The 19,370-nt window shown below is 43.3% G+C and overlaps 1 protein-coding gene across 1 annotated transcript in view; it reads right to left on the bottom strand.

Moving 5' to 3' along the window:
- LOC109879265 (leucine-rich repeat-containing protein 4C) overlaps positions 1 to 19,370 on the bottom strand; it is a 42,735-nt gene that overhangs the window by 771 nt on the left and 22,594 nt on the right. Inside the window, exon 2 of the mRNA XM_031821491.1 lies at positions 1 to 1,913. This exon is cut by the window's left edge and continues 771 nt beyond it. Coding sequence (XP_031677351.1) covers positions 21 to 1,886 — 1,866 coding nt within the window. The 5' untranslated portion in view covers positions 1,887 to 1,913 and the 3' untranslated portion in view covers positions 1 to 20. The remainder of the gene's footprint in view (positions 1,914 to 19,370) is intronic.

The following is a 19,370-nucleotide window of genomic DNA, read 5'->3' as shown; positions in this document are numbered from 1 at the left end:
ATTCCTCTAATGAATCTCAATCAAATTTGGGTCTCTTGCACATTGTCTTTTGAGCTGGCTTGAATCAGTAAAGGTTCCTGTGTGTGGGAGTGGTGGTAGGTGCTCCTGTAAGTGTTGTAATGGTTGTAATGCTCCAATGGGGGCAGGTGTAAGTGGGTCTCCATGGCAGCGACACCGGCGAGCTCCTCCTCCACTGTGATGACCTCCATGGAGGAGGCGGGGCCATCGGGGTCCTGCTGGTGGTTCTGCTTCCTCATCTTGTAGAAAATGACCAGCAAGACGGCCGCCATGAGCGTGATGGCCACAAAGCAGCCGATGATGATCTTGGTAGTCTTCATCACCTCCTCCAAGCCGCGGTCCCCCTCCCCGTCCAGGTCCAGAACAGAGACGGTGTAGGTCCGCTCTGTGGTCCTGGTCTGGACTGGAGGCCCCCTGGTGGTCGAGGATGATACCCAGCCAATCGGTGGAAGAGCAGGAGTCTGGCTGTCGTCGACTGTCTCTGTGGTCTCCACGGTGACTGTGGTGAAGTAGGTGACGCCGCTGTTCTCCACCGAGGTGACGTTGAGCACGGCAGAGGCAGAGATGTTGCCCGCCGTGTTGCTCACCATGCAGGTGTAAGTCCCCGTGTCCTGCATGGTGACGGTGGTGAAGTTCAACGTCCCGTCGTTGAGGACGGCCAGGCGCACCTTGTACGCCCCGTGGGTCACCAGAGACCCGTTGGGGGTGAGCCAGCTGACCGAGGTCAACGAGCTCGTTCTGCACTTGAGCTCAGCCGCCATGCCCTCTGTGACGTTACGGTCCGCCGGCGGCTCCACGATGACAGGCACGTCGCACTGGAAGTAGCTGTGCTCTAGCTCGCCGATGTAGCGACCCCTGTAGCTGGCTGGGGTGTGGCAGCGGGCACAGCAGCTGGTGTTGGCAGGCACTGTCTCCTTCAGCCACCAGCTAAGCCACAGGATGTCACAGTTACAGTTCCAGGGGTTATGGTGCAGATGGACTCTCTCCAGGCGGTGCAGGGGGGTGAACAGGTCATGGGGCAGCAGGGTGAGGTTGTTGTGGGCCAGGTTGAGCTCCACCAGGGACTGGAGGTCGTCAAAGGAGTTCCTCTCGATGGTCTGGATCTGAGCGTGCATCATCCACAACTTCTGCAAGTTCGCCAGCCCTGCGAAAGAGCCAGGCCCTATGACAGAGATCTGGTTCCCTGACATCTCTAGCTCCTCCAGCCTGACCAAGGGTAGGATGTTGGGGATCTCCTTGAGGTTGCACATGCCCAGGTTCAGGTAGCGCAGGTTGCTGAGGTCCTGGAAGGCTCCATCTGAGATGTAGGAGAGCCGCTTGAGCTCTCCAAGGTCCAGTCTTCGCAGCGAGGGGACCCGGTTGAAGGCGTACGACGGGATGCTCTCAATGGGGTTGTTCCTCAGCCACAGCTCCTTGAGCTTGGAGAGGTACTCGAACGCCCCATTGGGGATGGTGGTGAGACGGTTGTCGAACAGCTCCAGGGTGTTGAGACTGGCCAGGCCGTTGAAGGCGCCAATCTCGATGTTGCGGATGTGGTTCTTGCTAAGCTGCAGGATTTCCAGGTGCCGTAGATGCTTGAAGCTGTCCACCTTGATCACCTGGATGAGGTTGTCCTGCAGATTCAGGTAACGTGTGTTGGTTGAGATGCCGTCGGGGACATCGCGCAGGCTCCGGCGGGTGCAGATCACCTTGCTGAACTGGTTGCTGCAGGAGCAGACAGAGGGGCAGGTCTGGGCACGCACCAGGCCGGCCACCGCCAGGATCTGGAGGGCCAACAGTAGCACGAAGAGGGGATAGGACCGAGCCCCCCTCAGCCTAGGATCTCTCATTGTCTGGCGCTGGAGGGAGGAGATCATTGTGATCAGCATTCATAGTTCAGTGGCTGGTGGTCCTCTCTGAAATATTGTAAAGAGAAGAGAGAAAAGTACAACAGATTAGGCAGTGGAACAATATAAGACAAGCAAAGAAAACTAGATGCAGAACAGAAGGTAATTATGGGTAATGCCACTTCTTTTTATGTGTATAAAATCTATTGAAGGGACACCATACTGTCTGTGCTCAATGCACATGCCTGGGATAATGACCTACATGAAGAAGAGAGATGGTGAAATGTGGTTGCCTTATCATTGGGGATGGATGGATGTTCACTCATCCTAGATAGTCATCATAAACACTGTCCATCTGTGGAGCATTAGAGCAGTCAGGGATGTCAGGACTCCCCAGGACAGGACTCCCCATATGAACTTTACTCTCTCATCAATAAATAAATACAAATCGTTGTCATTTATGTCCTAACCCGGGAAGTTAATTATTCATCTGTACTTTTGGGGTGGCAGGGTAGCCTAGTGGTTAGAGCGTTGGACTAGTAACCGGAAGGTTGTAAGTTCAAACCCCGAGCTGACAAGGTACAAATCTGTCGTTCTCCCCCTGAACAGGCAGTTAACCCACTGATCCTAGGCTCTCATTGAAAATAAGAATTTGTTCTTAACTGACTAGTTAAATAAAGGTAAAAAAACTTCAATAAGACAATAAAACCAGACAGTCGATTTATCTTGTTGTATACTTCATTTCATAAATTGATTTGTTTTTTCAGTCTCAAAACGTAGATGAATTTCACTTTTCACAATAAGTGTTTTTAGAGGAGGACGTGTCTACCAGCTTAGAAATAAGTCAACAACAGAGATGGTACTGGTGTTGAAACAATGTCTAATGTTATTCTGATAGAACAACAAACGGTGCATTCAGAAAGTATTCAGACCCATTCCCTTTTTGCAAATTTTGTTACGTTACAGCCTTATTCTAAAATGTAATAAATTACATTTTTTCCTCCTCAATCTAAACACAATACCCTAAACAACAATGCAAAACAGGTTTTAAGACATTTTTGCAAATGTATAAAAATAAGTATTCATATAAGTATTCATGAAAGTATTCATATAAGTATTCATATATAATATAAGTATTCATATATAATATAAGTATTCATATAAGTATTCATATATAATATAAGTATTCATATAAGTATTCATATATAATATAAGTATTCATATAAGTATTCATGAAAGTATTCATATAAGTATTCATATATAATATAAGTATTCATATATAATATAAGTATTCATATAAGTATTCATATATAATATAAGTATTCATATAAGTATTCATATATAATATAAGTATTCATATAAGTATTCATATATAATATAAGTATTCATACATAATATAAGTATTCATATATAATATAAGTATTCATATATAATATAAGTACTCATATATAATATAAGTATTCATATATGTATTCATATATAATATAAGTATTCAAACTCTTAACTATGAGACTCAAAATCGAGCTCAGGTGCATCCTGTTTCCATTGATCATCCCTAGGATGTTTTTACAACTTGATTGGAGTCCATCTGTGCGAAATTGAATTGATTGGACATGATTTGCAAAGGCACACACGTCTATCTATATAAGGTCCCATAGTTGGCAGTGCACGTCAGAGCAAGAACTAAGCCACGAGGTCGAAGGAATTGTCCATAGAGCTTCGAGACAGGATTGTGTAAATAACACCGTGGCCTCCATCATTCATAAATGGAAGAAGTTTGGAACCACCAAGACTCTTCCTAGAAGAGTCTGACCGCCTGGCCAAACTGAGCAATCGTGGAAGAGGGGCCTTAGTCAGGGAGGTGACCAAAAACCCAACTCTCACTCTGATCATTTATGAATGATGGAGGCCACTGTATTATTTGGGACCTTCAATGCTGCAAAAATATTTTGGTACCCTTCTACAGATCTGTGCTTCGACACAATCCTGTCTCGAAGCTCTATGGACAATTCCTTCGACCTCATGGCTTAGTTCTGAGAAACAAGATGATCTGGTCTGATGAAACCAAGATTGTACTCTTTGCCCTGAATCCCAAGCCTCACATCTGGAAGAAACCTGGCACCATCCCTACGGTGAAGCACGTTGGTGGCAGCATGAAGAGATGAGAATGTTAAAGGGCCTTGAAAAACCTTGTTCACTTTTATATTTGACATAACGAGCATTGCTCGTGTATTGTGAGTAGAAACATGTTTGGTAGTATTCATATAAGTATTCATATATAATATAAGTATTCATATATAATATAAGTATTCATATAAGTATTCATATAAGTATTCATATATAATATAAGTATTCATATATAATATAAGTATTCATATAAGTATTCATATAAGTATTCATATATAATATAAGTATTCATATAAGTATTCATATAAGTATTCATATATAATATAAGTATTCATATATAATATAAGTATTCATATAAGTATTCATATAAGTATTCATATATAATATAAGTATTCATATAAGTATTCATATAAGTATTCATATATAATATAAGTATTCATATATAATATAAGTATTCATATAAGTATTCATATATAATATAAGTATTCATATAAGTATTCATATATAATATAAGTATTCATATAAGTATTCATATATAATATAAGTATTCATATAAGTATTCATATATAATATAAGTATTCATATAAGTATTCATATATAATATAAGTATTCATATAAGTATTCATGTTTGGTATGTGCTAATATATTTATATATTCTGTGGGAATATTTTTCAGAGGCAGGGACTGGGAGAGTATTCAGGATCGAGGGAAAGATGAACAGAGCAAAGTACATAGAGACCCTTGAAGAAAACCTGATCCAGAGCACTCAGGACCTCAGACATGGGGGAAGGTTCGAGATAACGACCCTAAGCACACAGTCAAGACAACGCAGGAGTGGCTTAGGGACGAGTCTCTGAATGTCCTTGAGTGGTCCAGCCAGAGCCCAAACTTGAACCCGATTGAACATCTCTGGAGAGACCTGAAAAAAGCTGTTCAGCAACACTCCCCATCAAACCTGACAGAGCATGAGAGGATCTGCAGAGAATGAGAGAAACTCCCCAAATACAGGTGTGCCAAGCTTGTAGCATCATACCCAAGAAGAATTAAGGTTGTAATCGCTGCCAAAGGTGCTTCAACAACATACTGCGTACAGGGTCTGAATACTTATGTAAATTTAACATTTCGGTTTTCTTTATAAATTAAATTTGCAAAAATGTCTAAACTGTTTTCGCTATGTCATTATGGGTATTGTGTTTAGATTGATGAGGGAAAAAAATATTTAATCCATTTTAGAATAGGTCTGTAAGGTAACAAAATGTGGAAAAAGTCAAGGGGTCTGAATAGTTTCCGAATGCACTGCTTTTCACCATAAGAAACTATGTCTAATATTCTCCTGATATAACAGCATCATTTACCATGAGAGAGTAAAATGTGTAATATAATAGATAGAGATGTAGAGTAAAATATATTAGCACATACCAAACATGTTTCTACTCACAATACACGAGCAATGCTCGTTATGTCAAATATAAAAGTGAACAAGGTTTTTCAAGGCCCTTTAACATTCTCATCTCTCCTCAGCTTCTCTAACTCAAGTCATATCAGCAATCGTCTCTTTCAGAGGGACCCGGAGGCATAGAAAACGACTCTGTTTTGACAGGTGTTTTCTAAACGGTGAAAATTGTGAAGCGATGTGGAAATGCGTTTTCCAGCGTGGCCGAGTGGGTGATTTAATCAGTGGGAAATGAATCTCTAAATATGCCCCTGTGAAAGTGGTTAGCACCAGCAGAGATGCCACTCCAGAGCGGTGTGAGAAGCCCGCCAAGAGACACTTCCACTGGGGGCGTCAGACGGAATCAGGCCACGGCCTAGCAGGGGTTCGTTTTGTCAAGCCGGCATTACGCTACAACCACTCTGCATAGCAGCCTCGTCGCTTTAATGGCTGATTGCAGGGAAGGAGGCCTATGGAAAAACACAAATAGTGACAAAAGCATTGACGCAGAATCGTTTCTGTTGGGTAACAATGTAGGTTCTTATGTTGATGCTGTGGTGTTTGGTTAACTGCATGACAGACAGAATCCGGCAGGGGTTCGTTTTGTCAAGCCGGGCATTACGCTACAACCACTCTGCATAGCAGCCTCATCTCTTTAAATGGCTGATTGCAGGGAGGAAAGCCTATGGAAAAACATGAATGGTGACAAAAGCATTGACTCAGAATAGTTTCTGTTGGGTAATAATATACAGGTAAGTGCCTAAATAAAATGTTGATGTGTTGCTTGGGGTTATTGTATTGCTGGAAGATCCACTTGCGGCCAAGTTTCAGCCTCCTGGCAGAGGAAACCAGGTTGTTGGCTAAAATGTCCTGGTACTTGATACATTTCTGTATGGACCTCATGTTGTGTATGAGGGTATTGTCATGCTGAAACAGGAAAGGGCCTTCCCCAAACTGTAGCCACAAAGATGGAAGCACAGAATTGTCTAGAAAGTCATTGTATGCTGTAGCGTTAAGACTTCCCTTCACTGGAACTGAGGAGCCTGAACCATGAAAAACAGCTCCAGAACATTATTCATCCTCCACCAAACTTTACAGTTGGCATTATGCATTGGGGCAGGTAGTGTTCTTCTGGCATCCGCCAAACACAGATTTGTCCATCGGACTGCCAGATGGTGAGGCGTGATTCATCACTCCAGAGAAGGCGTTTCCACTGCTCCAGCGAGCTTTATACCACTCCAGCCACGGATACCAATTTCATGAAGCTCCTGACCAAAGTTCCCTCTAAAAGACACAGAAATATCAGCCCACAGAGAGAAGCACAAGATTGAACTACACTCTAGACTTTCTAGAGCAGTGGTCACCAAGGCATTCCTAGTTGATCGACAAACATTTCTGTAGAAAACTAAACGATAAAGCCCTGTGTTCCAATATTTTTTATTTGTCTCGGGCTGAAGGTACAAACTCTGTCTTCCAGGGGGGAATCAGAGAGCAAATCAAGTGCACTATAGTGTTACCGCTGGCCAATCGGACGGCTCAGATTACCATGTTTGCAGTAACGTAGCAGGCATAAAAGAAAGCTACAGCAAAGTTGATACTGTGAGATTCCAAAATGTTTAAAACCATGAGAGAGACTCAATGAGAACAGCAAAGAGATGCTGTTTTTATGACTGAGTTCATGTTTCAGTTCTTACTCAGCAATGTCAACACTTTGTATTCAACACTTTTATAAGCCATGAAATGCGAGTTCTTCCTATTTCCACTCAGCGCTACAACAAACACTACAGCAGTAATGATTGAGTAGGAAAGTCTATAGGCTTTCCTTCTTGTTATTTTTAGCAGTTTGGGTATTTTTTTTACATCAAGGAATATTTCACTTTCTCTGTTCATAAGAGGAACAACATGAATTTGTACATGAGGCAGAAATAATGCGGTGCGACTCCAGTTTGGCCATCAGCTGAAACACGGTGTTTCTTTGTGGTCAGTGTCAGTGGAGGAAAGGGAGAGCAGAGGGATGTTGAGAGATGACCCTCAGTCTGCTGCTCTCTCTCTCCACTGAGACTGACCCTCAGTCTGCTGCTCTTTCTCTCCGCTGAGACTGACCCTCAGTCTGCTGCTCTTTCTCTCCACTGAGACGGACCCTCAGTCTGCTGCTCTTTCTCTCCGCTGAGACGGACCCTCAGTCTGCTGCTCTTTCTCTCCACTGAGACTGACCCTCAGTCTGCTGCTAATTCTCTCCACTGAGACTAACCCTCAGTCTGCTGCTCTTTCTCTCCACTGAGATGGACCCTCAGTCAGCAGCTCTTTCTCTCCACTGAGACTGACCCTCAGTCTGCTGCTCTTTCTCTCCACTGAGACTGACCCTAGTCTGCTGCTCTTTCTCTCCACTGAGACGGACCCTCAGTCTGCTGCTCTTTCTCTCCACTGAGACTGACCCTCAGCCTGCTGCTCTTTCTCTCCGCTGAGACTGACCCTCAGTCTGCTGCTCTTTCTCTCCACTGAGACTGACCCTCAGCCTGCTGCTCTTTCTCTCCACTGAGACTGACCCTCAGCCTGCTGCTCTTTCTCTCCGCTGAGACTGACCCTCAGTCTGCTGCTCTTTCTCTCCACTGAGACTGACCCTCAGTCTGCTGCTCTTTCTCTCCACTGAGACTGACCCTCAGCCTGCTGCTCTTTCTCTCCGCTGAGACTGACCATCAGATGCAGGCACCATCAGCCCAGTGAAATAAAAAATAAAAAGCAAATAATTTAAATGTATGATCACTCAGCTGTGCCTCCCAAGTAATACAACAAACAGATATATTACCGGTGTGTTCATTCATATAGCCTTCAATATAATCCAAATATATATATTTTTAAATGGCTTGAACAACAATGCATTGGCAGGGCAATTCAAGCAAAGCTAGTATGCGGTGATGTTTTGGGCCTGTAGTTTACTGCACAAACCTCATTGCTACAATTCTGTTTTTAATTGGTTAATGTGCACAGGCTTACAACTTGTTGTTTTTAATATATATTTTCTGTGTACTTTTTCGTGATATCCAATTGGTAGTTACAGTCTTGTCCCATTGCTGCAACTCCCCTACGGACTCGGGAGAGGCGAAGGTCAAGAGACATGCGTCCCATGAAACATGACCCTGCCAAGCCGCACTGCTTCTTGGCACACTGGTCACTTAACCAGGAAACCAGCCGCACCAATGAGTCGGAGGAAACACTGTACAGTGAGCGGAAGTCAGCTTGCAAGCGCCCGGACCACCACAAGGAGTCGCTAGAGCACAATGGGACAAGGAAATCCCAGGCAACCAAACCCTCCCCTAACCCTGACAACACTGGGCCAATTGTGCACCACCTCATGGATCTCCTGGTTGACACAGCCTGGGATCGAACCTGGGTCTGTAGTGACCCCTCAAGCACTGCGATGCAGTGCCTTAGACCACTGCACCACTTGGGAGGCTTATGTTTTTTAAGTCATGTTAAAAAAAATCTGAGCGGTAGTTCTCTGCTTGCATTTTGACTCAGAAAGTGACCTTGACTCAGAAAAGGGTGGTGACCACTGTTCTAGAGCTTTCCCTGTTAACACTATCAACATTTCCCTTTACTGTGGCAATTGTGATCGAATCAACGCAATATTAGCCACTTTCAATGCAACATACCGAAACAAAACAAACTATGCAATAGATTTTGTTGTAGGCAGAACGTATCGGAGTAGGATTCTATTACATTGACATGCACTACTCAGCCCGTACTCTTCACAGACCAGCGCGGCATAAACAATCAGACATGCAGTAGGCCTATATGCAAATAGACCATTGCCATATATGAATCTGTGCCATTTACTTTGAACTGGACTGTGTTTACAGCATGAGCAGTCATGAGTAGATGCTCTTTTTCCCCCCGATCAACACGAGAGCTGAATGTAGCCACAACTGCACATTTTGTTGATATCCTTTGCTAGTTAGTGAGTTATTAGCCCAGTTATAGATCATTTGTAGTCAGCAATAGGGGAGTGATTGCTTCCTACAAGAGCACAAAATGTATACATTTCTAGACATATTTGAAAAGTGAGTCAGGTAAAGAGCTTTTTTTGTCTTAAAGGAGCATTGTTGCATTTTGAAACAGGCTCGAATAAGCTAAGTGGCCAATAGGCAGAGGGTAGCATCATTTGTCTGATTCTCTCTAATAATGGTATGAGAATAATAATGTATTTTATTTTGTGAAGGGGTTTCTTGCATCCAACAACAGAAGTTGACCTTATCTTTATTGACATTTTATTTCAGTATTTGTACTGACTCTATGCACACTCACAGGGCCCTACACACTCACACACATACTGTCACTCCAACACACACACAAACACTCACTCCATCATTTTCTCACTCACACATAATATGCACATACATTTACACTGACTCTACACACACCCACTCACATAAAAGCTGCTGCTACTGAAGGACAAGTTGATAAACAGGTTCATGTCAGGCCCTGCGGATTTTTAAAAAAGTATCATGGAACGTAGGCCTACATTGAACACAACACATTGGGTGCTACTGTAGGCTGAATGATAGAACAGCTATTTCCATTATAAAATTTTATGGGATTCATTTTCTCAATTGTTTTTGATGGTAGGCCATTCTGGTAGGCCTACATTATGATCAAGTATCCACAGTAGCCTACATGGCTACATGGCTACTGTAACATAAAGCGGGGACAGCCTCAGTGTTCACAGTAAATGCTAGCTAGAAGTTTGCACTTAGCAGACCTGAAATTTGCTCAGTGCTGGAAAGAATCAGAGGGAACATTGCTCCCGACAAACAGTTATTGTGCTGAAGTTGCTTCCAGAGATAGTTTGGAAATCGGTAGTGAGTGTTGCAACCCAGGACAGACGGCGGTCCCGTTTTGTGAGCTTGTGTGGCCTACCACTTCACAGCTGAGCCGTTGTTGCTCCTAGACATTTCCACTTCATAATAACAGCACTTACAGTTGACCAGGGTAGTTCTAGCAGGGCAGAAATTTGAACTGACTTATTGGAAAGGTGGCATCCTATGACAGTGTCACGTTGAAAGTCACTGAGCTCTTCAGCACAGGCCATTCAACTTCAAATGTTTTTGTCTATGGAGATTGCATGGCTGTGTGCTCGATTTTATACACTGTCAGCAACAGGTGTAGTTGAATCCACATACTTTTGGCCATGTAGTGTAGCTCAGTATTTGTATAATTTATTTCATACAGTCTATTTTTATCATCTTTATCCAAGGGATCCAATTATTTTGGAATCCACTGTATATTTTCGTGCATGAAAACAAATCTCTCACACTCACTATGATAGGTTTTTACAATTTTTCTAATAATGAATTGAAAAACACTGAACATTTAGCTAGGAACAGGTGTTTTTTTAATGCTTGTCGGGCCGGGAGGTAAGGTGATCTATTTTAAGATGCTGAAAGTTACATGGTCTAATAGAGAGGTGCTCTCTTCATTTGATCATGTGTGTCGTCACAGATCATTTTCCTGGGCAACAGGAAATGCAAATTCCAGATTTGAAAAGGGCTTCTAAAGTTTGTAATTTCCACTTTAAAGTATCAGACTTCATCTATCCTAACTAAAAATGTATCAACCTTTTTCAAAAATATCCCTGAATTATAATCCACATAACAACTTCTATTTCCTGTTGATGCAGGATAATTTTCCTGCTGTGAGAAACTGGATAAATTGAGACAGTACATCTGTGTACGTCTACAAGCACTTGTGTGCTTGATTTCAATTACAGACCGACATACAGTATTTGTTTGGCACAGCAAGCAAGGTCAAAAGTTCAGCAATGTAATCAATGTGAAAACCAAAACATTACTGAGGGACCATACAGTACATGATCTCAGACCGTAGACCAGGGATCAACTAGATTCAGCCCGAGGGCCGTCAGTACATGATCTCAGACCGTAGACCAGGGATCAACTAGATTCAGCCCGAGGGCCGTCAGTACATGATCTCAGACTGTAGACCAGGGATCAACTAGATTCAGCCTGAGGGCCGTCAGTACATGATCTCAGACTGTAGACCAGGGATCAACTAGATTCAGCCCGAGGGCCGTCAGTACATGATCTCAGACCGTAGACCAGGGATCAACTAGATTCAGCCTGAGGGCCGTCAGTACATGATCTCAGACTGTAGACCAGGGATCAACTAGATTCAGCCCGAGAGCCGTCAGTACATAATCTCAGACCGTAGACCAGGGATCAACTAGATTCAGCCCGAGGGCCGTCAGTACATGATCTCAGACCGTAGACCAGGGATCAACTAGATTCAGCCTGAGGGCCGTCAGTACATGATCTCAGACTGTAGACCAGGGATCAACTAGATTCAGCCCGAGAGCCGTCAGTACATAATCTCAGACCGTAGACCAGGGATCAACTAGATTCAGCCTGAGGGCCGTCAGTACATGATCTCAGACTGTAGACCAGGGATCAACTAGATTCAGCCCGAGAGCCGTCAGTACATAATCTCAGACCGTAGACCAGGGATCAACTAGATTCAGCCCGAGGGCCGTCAGTACATGATCTCAGACCGTAGACCAGGGATCAACTAGATTCAGTTAGCGAACCCTGCTGTAGACAAGTAGCGGAATGTACTCATGATCATGACATGTATACAAGAGATCTATTTTAAGATGCTGTGATCACAAGAGCATAAAAAAGGAGCAATCAGCTCTCATATGCGTGAATAATATAATGTGATTGTCTGATTGAGACTAATATGACGCATGAAACAAGATAAGCAATGTGCCACATTAGAGACCGTTACACAATGCCAACAATGATTGAAATAATGACGTAATAATGGAAATAATGATAATGACGTAATAATGGAAATAATGATAATGACGTAATAATGATGTTTTGCGTAATCATGTGTTTTGGACCTTTTATTTGAAGCTGTTTCATCAAACTGTTCCCTGTTTGGTTCATGTCAGATAGTGCAACACAATCCTCAGACAATGGATTTCATTTTGGGTGTAATTCTCATTCTGGATTAGGCTTAAAATACAGGATAACATCTTGCTAAAATAAACACAGGACACTAGACGGATTGGGTAACACACAGGACTCTAGATGGATTGGGTAAAACACAGGACTCTAGATGGATTGGGTAGAACACAGGACACTAGATGGATTGGGTAGAACACAGGACTGTAGATGGATTGGGTAGAACACAGGACACTAGATGGATTGGGTAAAACACAGGACACTAGATGGATTGGGTAAAACACAGGACTCTAGATGGATTGGGTAAAACACAGGACTCTAGATGGATTGGGTAAAACACAGGACTCTAGATGGATTGGGTAGAACACAGGACTCTAGATGGATTGGGTAAAACACAGGACTCTAGATGGATTGGGTAGAACACAGGACACTAGATGGATTGGGTAGAACACAGGACTCTAGATGGATTGGGTAGAACACAGGACTCTAGATGGATTGGGTAGAACACAGGACTCTAGATGGATTGGGTAGAACACAGGACTCTAGATGGATTGGGTAGAACACAGGACTCTAGATGGATTGGGTAGAACACAGGACTCTAGATGGATTGGGTAGAACACAGCACACTAGATGGATTGGGTAGAACACAGGACTCTAGATGGATTGGGTAGAACACAGGACTCTAGATGGATTGGGTAGAACACAACACCCTAGTTGAGGGAAATCTGATTATGTATGTGTGGTGGGAGTCTGTGAAAATATCACTGTGTCTGTCACTCAGAAAAGCTTACAGTTATCGCCTGACTTTTCAGTACCACCAACTAACTTCAGTAGAATCTACATCCAAATTAGCATCATTTATACCAACATGAATGCAGATAAGTTTCATGTATCATAGTGTATATACACTGAGTGTACGGAACATTAGTTGGCCCCCTTTTGCCCTCAGAACAGCGTCAATTCGTCAGGACATGGACTCTACCAAGCGTTCCACAGGGATGCTGGCCCATGTTGACTCTTTCTACGGTTGTGTCAAGTTGGCTGGATGTCCTTTGGGTGGTGGACTATTCTTGATACACACAGGAAACTGTTGAGCGTGAAAACCCCAACTGCGTTGCAGTTCTTGACACAAAACGGTGCACCTGGCACCTACTACCATAACCTGTTCAAAGACACTTAAATATTTTGTCTTGCCCGTTCACCCTCTGAATGGCACACATAAACAATCCATGACTCAATTGTCTCAAGGCTTGAAAATCCTTCTTTAATCCATCTCCTCCCCTTCATCTACACTGATTGAAGTGGATTTAACAAGTGACATCAATAAGAGCTTTCACCTGTCTGTCATGGTAAAAGCAGGTGTTCCTAATGTTTTGTCCACTCAGTGTATAATATGATCTAATTTTCATTCAGGTGTAAGTACACTACACACACAGTCCTCTTGTCTCGATGCTAATGATAGACATACATGCTTTATCAGACAATACCATCCCTGTTTCTACCATGTAGCAAGACCCGGTCTGCTAATACAAAAGCTAATGTGCCAAATCAATCATGTTTTGCATTTCATTTCACAAGGAATGAAGGAGAAGCTCAAATGGGCTCAGACATGGATGGAAGTGTGGGATGTGTCATGGTAACTGGACTGGTGAGTGAGTAGTATTCAGAGTGATGCAGTGCTCTTATGTCACGCAGTGTTGTGATAGGGGCCTCAGGGTAACTGTGTTCTCCGCACTACAATACCCATTTTGGTCCTGTTTTATTCTTTCTGACCCACCAGTCTCCTAAATATAGACATCAGTAAGAGGGAGGATCGGTGCTTTTCAACTTGCAATGTCAAAATACATTTGAACGTGTTGAATATTCACTAAAGAGAAGTACGTGAGCATCTGTTAGGGACATTCGTTACATTAAAATACCGTACGCGTTGCCCTTGCAGTCTAAAACATTACAGATTCAATTTACTAATAATTTACCTTTATGTGCTTCTCACTGCTTCATAGAACTAGATTAAGAGTTCTGTTTGTGGATGCTTTGTTGATTCACATCATAAAGGACATCGTTTTCACATTTTGTATATTATAGAACTAGGTTAAGCGTTTTTGTTTGCTGTTGCTTCCAGTGGTGTTGTATCCACATCATAAAAGCACCTATTTTTCCAATTGTAGAAGAACAGATAAGGTTGGGGCCTGAGGCTAGGGTTGACATCCTGGATCTCTGTCAAAAGGGACCCTCTAGTGAACGTTGCAGCCGATTGCAACTGAATGGGTTAACTAAGAGTGTGGGTTCTCTAAACGCGTAAGAGGATAAACTGGATTGGATTACCGTGTAATCTGTTTCAAGATTGACATTTTATAGAATATTCCTTAAAACACCCGACAAACCATTTTTTAAAAATCAATATCACAGTGAGTAACGTAATCTTTGTGGAGGGTTAAGTGTGTGAAACCTGTTCTATAAGAAGTGGGAAACACATTATCTGGGCTATGTCGGAGTAGCACTCTCTCAGTCAGGGACAGACATGTGTATGGGGACAAGTGGATAATAGAAATCACTTCTCTGGGGTTCGGGGGAGGCTGGTGGGAGGAGCTATAGGAGGATGGGCTCATTGTAATAGCTGGAATGGAATGGAGTCAAACGTGGTTTCTATATGTTTGATGTGTCTGAAACCGTTCCATTGATTCCATTCCAGCCATTACAATGAGCCTGTCCTCCATATTGCTCCTCCCACCAGCCTCCTCTGCTGAAGTTATGGCATGGTTGCCAAGGACGTCTGTGAAATGAAGTGACCCCCAAAAAATATGGTTCAACACATGTAGGAGCCATACTATAACGCTGAACAAGAGAGTGTCTCAATCAATCTGGATGTTTACGGAACAACAACAACAGCAAATTAGGATATTGGAGGATCTTTCATAAGGGATCATTCACTTTATAACACATTTCATGATTAATCATAGAACAAACTACAGTATATCCAATCATTAACTTGATGTTCACCAACAAAAACACAGGGTTCACACCAAGCAACTCTCCAGGACGGAGTGTAGACCAGTGTGTTAGTTAAATCACCCAGCAACTCCCCAGGAACGTAGTGTAGACCAGTGTGCTAGTTAAATCACCCAGCAACTCTCCAGGACGGAGTGTAGACCAGTGTGCAAGTTAAATCACCCAGCAACTCTCCAGGACGGAGTGTAGACCAGTGTGTTAGTTAAATCACCCAGCAACTCCCCAGGAATGTAGTGTAGACCAGTGTGCTAGTTAAATCACCCAGCAACTCTCCAGGACGGAGTGTAGACCAGTGTGCAAGTTAAATCACCCAGCAACTCTCCAGGAACGTAGTGTAGACCAGTGTGCTAGTTAAATCACCCAGCAACTCTCCAGGACCGGAGTGTAGACCAGTGTGCTAGTTAAATCACCCAGCAACTCTCCAGGACCGGAGTGTAGACCAGTGTGCTAGTTAAATCACCCAGCAACTCTCCAGGACGGAGTGTAGACCAGTGTGTTAGTTAAATCACCCAGCAACTCCCCAGGAACGTAGTGTAGACCAGTGTGCTAGTTAAATCACCCAGCAACTCTCCAGGACGGAGTGTAGACCAGTGTGCAAGTTAAATCACCCAGCAACTCTCCAGGACGGAGTGTAGACCAGTGTGCTAGTTAAATCACCCAGCAACTCTCCAGGACCAGAGTGTAGACCAGTTAGCTAGTTAAATCACCCAGCAACTCTCCAGGACCAGAGTGTAGACCAGTGTGCTAGTTAAATCACCCAGCAACTATCCAGGACCGTAGTGTAGACCAGTGTGCTAGTTAAATCACCCAGCAACTCTCCAGGACCGTAGTGTAGACCAGTGTGCTAGTTAAATCACCCAGCAACTCTCCAGGACCGGAGTGTAGACCAGTGTGCTAGTTAAATCACCCAGCAACTCTCCAGGACCGGAGTGTAGACCAGTGTGCTAGTTAAATCACCCAGCAACTCTCCAGGACCGGAGTGTAGACCAGTGTGCTAGTTAAATCACCCAGCAACTCTCCAGGACCGGAGTGTAGACCAGTGTGCTAGTTAAATCACCCAGCAACTCTCCAGGACGGAGTGTAGACCAGTGTGCTAGTTAAATCACCCAGCAACTCTCCAGGACAGAGTGTAGACCAGTGTGCTAGTTAAATAACCCAGCAACTCTCCAGGACCGGAGTGTAGACCAGTGTGCTAGTTAAATCAATGTGAACACTATGCTAAGGCTTGGGTCACCGTGTCCTGTAAATGTGTATAGTATGTAGAAGCTGGAAGTGTCACGCCTTGGTCATTGTATTTTGTGTTTTCGTTATATATTTGGTCAGGCCAGGGTGTGACAGGGGTTTATGTTATTGTATTTCGTATTGGGGTTTGTAGTATTTGGGATCGCGGCTGATTAGGGTTGTTGTATAGGCTTGGCTGCCTGAGGCGGTTCTCAATCAGCAGTCAGGTGATTCTCGTTGCCTCTGATTGGGAACCGTATTTAGGTAGCCTGAGTTTCGCTTTGTCTTTCGTGGGTGATTGTTCTTGTCTCTGTGTAGTTTCACAAGATAGGCTGTATTAGGTTTCACTTTCCGTTTGTTGTTTTTGTATTTATTAAGTTATTTCATGTATCGTCACCTTTTCCTTCATTAAAGAACATGAGTAACCACCACGCTGCATTTCGGTCCGACTCTCTTTCGACAAACGAAGAACGACGTTACAGGAAGTGTAAGCCTACGTATTGTTGTCCATTAGTTTACTCCCATTAGGGGAGGGGTAGTAGGGTTAGTGGTAAATTATAAAGAAGGAAAATACATTTAATGAGTTTATTCCAATTAGGGGAGGGGTAGTAGGGTTAGTGGTAAATTATAAAGATGGAAAATATATTGAATGAGTTTATTCCAATTAGGGGAGGGGTAGTAGGGTTAGTGGTAAATTATAAAGATGGAAAATATATTGAATGAGTTTATTCCAATTAGGGGAGGGGTAGTAGGGTTAGTGGTAAATTATAAAGATGGTAAAATATAGTAAAAAAAAAAATTATGAATAAGAAATACATCAAATAAAGTCTTGCATCACTGTTAGACAGTTATTAACCTCAGGCAGAAACACAAAAACACACAACTTGCTTGCATGCTACCGTTTTAGTCCAGTGACCTGTTCAGGAGGATGGATCTGCAAAGCATTTATAACTGAACAAGATGAATGTGAATCCTTTGCCACATATGTCGTGCTGAAGCTCAGCAGACTGAAGCGTTTGCACATTTGAACATTAGCTATTTTTTCTGTATTCAAGTGATCATTCTGAGGAAAGGCAAATGCTGAAAAACCTATGAAAAATGTACTGTAAGACTCTCATTCTTTTCCAGACAGTAAGTGAAGCATTGTCATTCCCTCAGTAAGATGAGAGTCATTTTGATCTGTTTGTTCTTTTGTGAACTGGGTTAATAAGGCTCCTTATCATGAACTAGGCTCCCCCTCAGCAGTGAGATCCATCGGTGGTCACATGGTAAACATCATCAGTTTATTACTGGATGGTAATATACGGATTGATTCTCTGACCAGACCTGGCATGTACCCATCCTAAAGCAGACTAAACCAATCCCAGATGGCGTAAGCGTATTAGCTTTGGAAATTAAAACGAAGGGCAATCTAACCAGAATCTGTAATCACGTTGAAATAGAGGACGGCAACGAGGGCAAAATCCAACCGCCGTCATTTGATATAGGTCACAGCAGAAACTCAGACAACGGGTAAAACCCTGTAAAGGTCACAACGAAGCGAGCTCAACTTCCCACTGTAGCCTTCACTAGGAGTTTCCCTTTAAGTTCATCCCAGCCAGACCTCATCAATGGCAAGATAATGTCTTGGAAGTGGCACGTTCACAGCCACACTGCATTAGCTCATGTTGTGCGCGTGTTGCTGCATAAAGGAGACTCCCACTGTATGCTGGTGTTGTATTGTGATACAGGCTGATATTTCATTGTTTCATGTATTAGGATCCCCATTAGCTGCTTCTCACGCAGCAGCTACTCGTCCTGGGGTCCAATCAAAACATGAAACATGACATAACACTGAACATGAATAGACAAGAACAAGGACAGAGATACAGGCACTACGGTGTTTGGTTGGGTACATTGTTCTGTGTGGAAGTCGGTTCTTTCTGTGTTCTAGTGATGAATAAGACTGAGATAAAGGGAGACTCACAGCTCACAGTGATAATTCAATCTGGCCACATATGACCTAATGCCGCTGCTCCATTAGGATAATTGCAGGGATAAATAATCTGCTGAGATCTCTCTGTGTTTGGGGGGCTGTCTCTGTCCCTGTGGGGGCATCAGAGTGTGTGTGTGTGTGTGTGTGTGTGTGTGTGTGTGTGTGTGTGTGTGTGTGTGTGTGTGTGTGTGTGTGTGTGTGTGTGTGTGTGTGTGTGTGTGTGTGTGTGTGTGTGTGTGTGTGTGTGTGTGTGTGTGTGTGTGTGTGTGTGTGTGTGTGTGTGTGTGTGTGTGTGAGAGAGTGTAGTGGGATCAGACAGTACGCCCTGGGTGGCGGGGAGGGGCGTGCTGGGTTGGGTTGGCTGTTTCTGTGTCTGAATGTTGGAGACGCGTTAGTATTCTAGTCACAGGTCAGAGCAACACAGATCTACTCCCACCACATGACTGCTACTGAACAGATCACACTTGAAAGCAAGAGTAGGGCATGATAAAGCACTGCATGAATCATCTGTGTATCTAAGGATGCAACCTATTAGCATTCTAGGCTAAACGATTCATTAGCTCCTGGTATTTTACTATAGAATAGTAAAGTGTGTGTAAATGACATCGAATGACCAGATAAATACCTTGTGGTGCAACACAATGGTTAGAATAGTGTCTTACATAATGCAGTCTCATCTGGCTATAAAACAGATATATACATTCAGCAAGGTGACATCCTCATAAACAACAGGTCAACCTTCCACTTCCAGACAGCCACATCAGCAATATGCTAATCTTCTA

This window comes from Oncorhynchus kisutch, unplaced genomic scaffold (assembly GCF_002021735.2).
Source record: "Oncorhynchus kisutch isolate 150728-3 unplaced genomic scaffold, Okis_V2 scaffold3981, whole genome shotgun sequence".
Classification (NCBI taxonomy): Eukaryota; Metazoa; Chordata; class Actinopteri; order Salmoniformes; family Salmonidae; genus Oncorhynchus; species Oncorhynchus kisutch.
The sequence above is the reverse complement of the archived record's forward strand: the minus strand, read 5'-3'. Positions and strand labels throughout refer to the sequence as shown.